Source organism: Carassius carassius, chromosome 32, assembly GCF_963082965.1.
Source record: "Carassius carassius chromosome 32, fCarCar2.1, whole genome shotgun sequence".
Classification (NCBI taxonomy): Eukaryota; Metazoa; Chordata; class Actinopteri; order Cypriniformes; family Cyprinidae; genus Carassius; species Carassius carassius.
In genome coordinates, this window is record NC_081786.1 from 26,625,875 (window position 1) to 26,632,643 (window position 6,769).

The 6,769-nt window shown below is 37.8% G+C and overlaps 1 protein-coding gene across 2 annotated transcripts in view; it reads left to right on the plus strand.

Moving 5' to 3' along the window:
* The window catches only part of prkd3 (protein kinase D3), a 96,888-nt gene extending 91,370 nt beyond the window's left edge, over positions 1 to 5,518 (plus strand). For both annotated transcript variants that reach the window (XM_059520859.1, XM_059520860.1), the window contains exons 14-19: positions 415 to 521; positions 639 to 800; positions 1,973 to 2,071; positions 2,389 to 2,656; positions 4,310 to 4,395; positions 4,482 to 5,518. In XM_059520859.1, the coding sequence (XP_059376842.1) occupies positions 415 to 521; positions 639 to 800; positions 1,973 to 2,071; positions 2,389 to 2,656; positions 4,310 to 4,395; positions 4,482 to 4,655 (896 nt within the window). In that variant the 3' untranslated portion in view covers positions 4,656 to 5,518. The remainder of the gene's footprint in view (positions 1 to 414; positions 522 to 638; positions 801 to 1,972; positions 2,072 to 2,388; positions 2,657 to 4,309; positions 4,396 to 4,481) is intronic.
* Positions 5,519 to 6,769: the final 1,251 nt, after the last annotated feature.

Consider the following 6,769-nt stretch of genomic DNA (forward strand, 5'->3'; position numbering starts at 1 on the left):
GTGCAAAATGAAGAGAGGGAAATCTGCTTTTCCCAGCATGCTTTGATATGGACTGTACAAGGAGAGTAAATGTTGAAATTAAGTGCTATTTGTTTATTGTTTGTTTGTTTGTTTACATCACTCATAAATATTGGTTTTAAAATTGGCTTACTCATGTATTTGACTTCTCTTAACTCCTTAGTACCAAATCTACTACTTTTATAAGGTGTAATTCATTAATTTTATAGCTTTAAATATTTTTTAAGTGTAAAAGTATTTTACAAAAAATGTTTAAGGGTGGTTACAGTGGTAAATGGAGTTTTCATTATATTATATATTATATTGTATTATATTATATTATATTTCAGTTGTCTAATTCTTATCCTGTCTGGGTGTATTATGTAGAGTTTATATATCCCCTTTATCTGTTTTAAGGGAAACATAGAAAAACAGGCAGAGATGTGGCCATCAAAGTAATAGACAAGATGAGATTCCCCACCAAACAGGAGAGCCAGCTGAGAAACGAGGTTGCCATTTTACAGGTGATCAGTCCTTTTAATTAGATTATTGAGAAATTCTGGCTGTAGAAACATGACTTCCTTCATTCATAATGCTGGAGACAATCTGTTGCATATGTGACTGCTCTTCTTCTCTTACAGAATTTGCATCATCCTGGTATTGTAAACCTGGAGTGTATGTTTGAGACTCCAGAGAGAGTCTTTGTCGTCATGGAGAAGCTCCACGGTGACATGCTGGAGATGATCTTGTCCAGTGAGAAGAGCAAACTCCCAGAGCGCATCACCAAGTTTCTCGTCACACAGGTTTGCAGATATCTTGGTTTTCTTCCGTCCTTGCAAATCCAATTTTTCATGTTTGTCTCCTGTATTCTGAAGTGCATTTTGTTTTGATGAGGCAGTAGTCTGGATCTCATCTAGAGCTAAATTCGAGCGGCGGCGAGTCTGTGGGTTGAGCAGTTGGGCCCCTGGGGGCCACGAGAGCTCATCTATTAGTCATGGATCTGAAGCCACAGAGCTGCTGTGATGTGGCTGAGATGCTTCTGTTTCAATGAAAATAAATGGCCATTTTTAATGACTGTGATTGCATCCATGTTTGTTCTCGACATGTAGCCCGATGTCAGTGGTGTTGGTCTCGCATCTATCAAACCAAGCATTCATACACCACTGTTCAAAGTTTGGGGTCAGTAAGATTTTTTAATGTTCTTCCAAGAAGTCTCTTAAGCTCGCCAGTGTTGCATTTATTTGCTCAAAAATACGAATTTATGAAATATTATTACAATTCAAAAATAACAGTTTTCTATGAGAATATATTTGAAAATGAAATGTATTCCTGTTATGCAAAGCTGAATTTCTTTTTATCATCATTACTCCAGTCTTCAGTGTCACATGATGCTAAAAGTACTGCTAAAGAGACATTTCCAATCGTTATCAGTTTTGCGGAAAACCGTTTATTTTTTCAGGCTCTTTAAGAACATTTATTCATTTATAAGTCATCAATGTAATGTTCTTGCTGAATTAAAGTATTAATTTCTTTAAAAAAGAAAAAAAGAAAAAGTTGTGTTACTAAAAACATTGTTACTAACCCCAAACCTTTGAACAGTAATGTGATTTGAGTGTTTTTATGATTCTTAAGCGTGTGTTTTTACATTTCATCTTGCCTGTTTTACCTATTAAAACTTTTATATTAAACTAACCACTTATTCGCACAGCATGCCTCCTAAAAAAAGGTTACTGGCATTACTCTATAGCAGTCCAGAAAACGAAGAAAGCTGTACGTTTCATATTAGAAACCATTAGCAGCTCATCTAGAATTCTTTCATACTGGGGAGAAATGACACCCATCCATCCGTCCAAAACAAATGAAGGGTTTTTCTTTGACATTAGAAGAGCATTTTACATTGATGGCCAGATAAAGCTTCTGAAAGACCATCCAGCTGACACCTGCATGCAATTAAGTGACTGCTTTACTGTCATAGATCCTTGTGGCTTTGCGACATCTTCATTTCAAGAACATTGTTCACTGTGACCTGAAGCCAGAAAATGTGCTGTTGGCATCCGCAGAGCCCTTTCCTCAGGTAAACAACAGTCTATTAAAAAAATCACCATATAATGAGCACTGGGTTTCCCAAACTAGGGGTTTGAGTTGACCAAAAGCTAATAATAATTTATTAAATCATAAAAATGCCAAATGATAATAAATACACTATTTTAAAATAAAAACATTTCAAATATAACACAAGAGAGCAGTTAAATAATTGTAATTATTTGTAACCATCAAGTGTGTTGATGAAACTTAAATTATCAGGAGCGCCTTCAAGGAAGTACTTCCCTGAAGAGTTCCTGTGACAAAACCTGAGACCACTTGCTCAGTGAGATCACTCTCTTGTTTCAGGTAAAATTGTGTGACTTTGGGTTTGCTCGGATCATTGGGGAAAAGTCTTTCCGGCGCTCAGTGGTGGGCACACCAGCGTATCTGGCCCCAGAGGTGCTGCGCAGTAAAGGCTACAACCGTTCCCTGGACATGTGGTCAGTGGGAGTCATTATCTATGTCAGTTTGAGTGGCACCTTCCCCTTTAATGAGGACGAGGACATTAACGACCAAATCCAGAACGCAGCGTTCATGTACCCACCAGCACCCTGGAAAGAGATCTCTGCAGAAGGTAAGCAGTCACGCTTTAATGATTTCAAGCTACTTTCTAAAGAATGAACCTGTTTCCTTCTCTGCACCACCATGTTTTTGTTATGGAGTAGTTGTAGTTACTGAGAATAAACCAAAACATAAATTGGTTTTGTACATTTCTTTGGAAGAAATAGGCAGTAGTGCATGATGGATAAGGTGTTTTCATTTGTCTGAAGAAAGAGGGAGATGTCTAGATGTCTGTCAGACGGCGCGCAGACTGTCCACCCCCACATCTGTTTAGAATAGTTCTTTCCACCCCAGACCTGAGAGATTATATCAGCCTCTCCCAATTCCAGCCTGTCACACTCCTCCTCCAGACTATAAATGTCTTTTCTCTGTCTCTGCGTTTCACATCATTACATGTTTAGTTTTATAGTTCTGCTTATTTTCGTTGGAGCAATTATACTCAAAATCATCATTACACTTTGTGTGAAGAAACTCACATAACAGCTCTATATTTATTTTGTATTACTATATTATCATTCTCCTATCATTCAACCTTACATATGAAGCCCATGAAATAGACTATAAATGCTCATTAGGATTTATGGTCTTGTCTAACTCGCACATGAAAAGAAGTACACAATTCAATTAAAGCGAAAATATAGCGAAATGTTTACATTCGAATGTGTATTGCTGGCAACAGCGTGATCTAGGAGTCCTCTTGACTACAGAATAAAGAGCTAAAACACTTACTCTTAGAGCAAAAATGTAGGAATCCTAAAATGAAGACTGACACACCTACTATACAGTATGTTAAAGGTCCTCCTAGATCGGCAAGTTAAGAGGTCCTTTGAGCCTATGTCCACACGACCACCACCATCTGATCTTTTCTTTCCCCTCATCTCAAAAAATGTGTGTCCACACGAAACCAACACAAAATGATGTAGTATACATGCCAGACCAGTATGTGGTGCTGTAATTCTGCCACAGAGATACACTAAAAACAGAGAAGAAGACATCATGGACTATGTGTGGGTTGTACAAATGAACATGGAACAGTACATTTATTAATCTGTGTAAATGTTAGTTAATAAAAAGGCAATCGTTCAGTGTGTGTTCATGCTTTTGTTACCATTACGTAACGTAGCGGTGTCTGACTAGCGGCAAGACGTGACATCATAGTTTCAGAAAATATACAGATCCGCTGTCCACTCTGGGATTTATTCACTCTGGGACCCGGTTTAAAAAAATATCGGTTTGACTCTCCCAAAAGACCGGCCCCAGATTTAATTCCACAAATAGACAATCTTTTTCTAAACCTTTATAAACTATTTGTTACTTATAAGCTATTTAACCCCAAAGCTGTCTTGTTACTGTAAACTTGAACATGGATTCTGAAGCACTACCATGAAGAAGCATTGTATATGTTTATATATTTCTGATTATTATTTCATATGAATAAGCCGAATATTAAATTTTTCTATATAGTATATGCCAATTATTGTTTTCTCATTTACTAAGAATTATGAGAAGAACATTTTATGTACTTATCAGAGATAGAAAGAACATTAGATGTATACATTTTGGGTTAAAACAAGTACACCAACAGCACACTTGAATAAGCCTCTTTTTTATGTAATAATGTTGTAACATCCTGATCATGTATTAACCAGCCTATTTAACTCTACAGCTACAGATCTGATCAACAACCTTCTCCAAGTCAAGATGAGGAAGCGTTACAGTGTGGACAAGACCCTCAGTCATCCGTGGCTACAGGTAAGGACCCTAAAAACCTGTAAAACAGCTTCTCTGAGTGTTTCCGAGCTTTATACCTCAACTTAGCCCTGTCTGCACTGCCCCAGGACTACCAGACGTGGCTCGATCTGCGAGAGTTTGAGACGCGCCGGGGAGAACGCTACATTACTCACGAGAGCGACGATGCACGCTGGGAAAAGTACGCTTACGAGCACAGTCTGATGCATCCCAAGCACTTCATCATGGCTCCGAACCTCGATGACATGGACGAGGACCCCTAGCGGCCATGTGAGCCGAACTGGAAACGAGGTCAGATGAAGGCAGCGACCTGTTAATGGTCTGTTGTCGTTTAGACTGAAACACATCAGCAATCTGAAGCAGACTTTGAGGGGAGCAGACTACTCTCTAGATGTCAGCAAGAGTCATGGAAACTGCTAATGAAGACCGAGGCTGTCTCCGAGCGTTCCTAATGACTCTTCTTTTCCAAACGGTGCTGTTATGTTTGTTTCTTATCGGATGTCAGAAACTCACGTTACAATAATAGAAAGGTTAGTAACAGATGTGATTATTGGGGAGAACGATGCCGTCGTTTATAGTGGTGTTCTTTCTGAAAGCATCAAACTGGAACATGCGCTTTTTTTTTTTTTTTTTATTCCTATTCTATGATTTTCTAATTCATTTCGTCTTAAAATATAGGTTACACAGCAGACTGAATGATTTCAAAAGGTCGTTTTTTTTGCACTAAACAACACAACCACTGCAGCTGGTACAATTAAATGAATTATGTGACGTAACAGCACAGAATCCAGAAGATGGCGCTTGTGTCGTCGGATGAAAGGACAACTGAAGTAAATCTGACCGATGGAATGGGAGATGTTATCTTCAGCGTGACTCTTGTTCTCATGTCGTTTCAGAGCCATTCTTTGGAGTTATTCCTCATACTGCAGTCTTAATCTAATCGCAGCTAAGCAGTGCAGAAAGATGTGTCGGTCAAAATCCTACTGTGAGAAAGCTTTATGACTTATTAGCAAAGCTCTTTAAATACAAAAAAGTAATGTATTGAAAATAACTGCTAACAACTTTTATTAGAAAAAGATCAACAGTGTTATGTTCTTTTTGTTCCTTTCATTTTTTTCTTTTTTTTTTAATATGGTATGTATTGTACTGAAGAATGAACCTTTCTATGAATCCCAGAACTGGAAAACCTGAAACCTTTTTTTTTTTTTTTTTTTTTGGTGATGGACTTTTTGTTGTTGTACAAACCGCCTACAATAGTAAAATTAAGCTGGATAGATTGGCACATTGTACCCACATCCCTCCAGTGAAAATGAGCAAATATAACGGGAAAAGAAGCCATTTTTTTTATTGTCCATGAAATGAAAACTGTACCATACACAATGAAATATGGGAGAAAAAGGATGGAGGATTCCTCTAAATCATCACATCTTGATCACTATGTTGCCGCTGGATTGGCAAGTGTAAGTGTTCTGTATATTTTAGTACATACTGGTTCAATAAAAGCTATACACTCCATGTGTTTGGGGTGATTATTCAAGGCTTTGGATTTCTGATGGTGGAGGAGAGATCTGACAAAATGAAGTTTTTGACATTTTTGCAGGTCATGAAATGATCAGTAGACCTATATTTGAAAGCCCTGGGCATGTCTGCTCCAGAATATCATGAGGAGGTTTCCCGCATACAGCCCTTTCCACAAAATTACTGCTAGATTTCGGTTTACAGATCTTGTTTGAACAAGACAAAAATCAGTTCTGGCAATTTCCTTTGCTTCACAAGTCAATCATCACTGTATTGCGTTGCATCATATGTTTTGATAATAAAACGAAGCATTTAAATATCAAGATTTTTTATGTATACTTTGTCTCAAAGTTTCATATGGCAGGTTTCACTGGCTGGGTTAAGCATCATTGTTTGACAAGGAGCCTGATGTTGTGTACGGTTGGTGTGTGTGTGTGTGTGTGTGTGTGTGTGTCAGTGAGCCACAGTGGAACCACAAATCAGCTCCAATCAACAGCAGCTGCATGCAATTATGTAACCGCTGAGATCAGGCACTGCTGCCTCCTCACAGCAGAGGACTGGCTACATTCACTTTCTTATTTAAATGAGCTGTATGTCTTCATGTTTCTCTGAGATTAACACATTTCCTTAAAATCAAGTTAAGGAATATGAGGAATAAAAGTGTAAAAAAATTACTGTAACCATTGAACACTATAAAAAAAAGGCTCTTTAAAAGGTGTTATACTGTATACCCATAAGAGTAACCTCTTTCTCCTCAAACTTTAGATTTGTTACTCCACTCTCATAGGTTTGCTAGGAATGGGGATTTACTACAATGGAAAAAGCTGTCTTGAATTACATTTATGCTTTTTTGAGCATT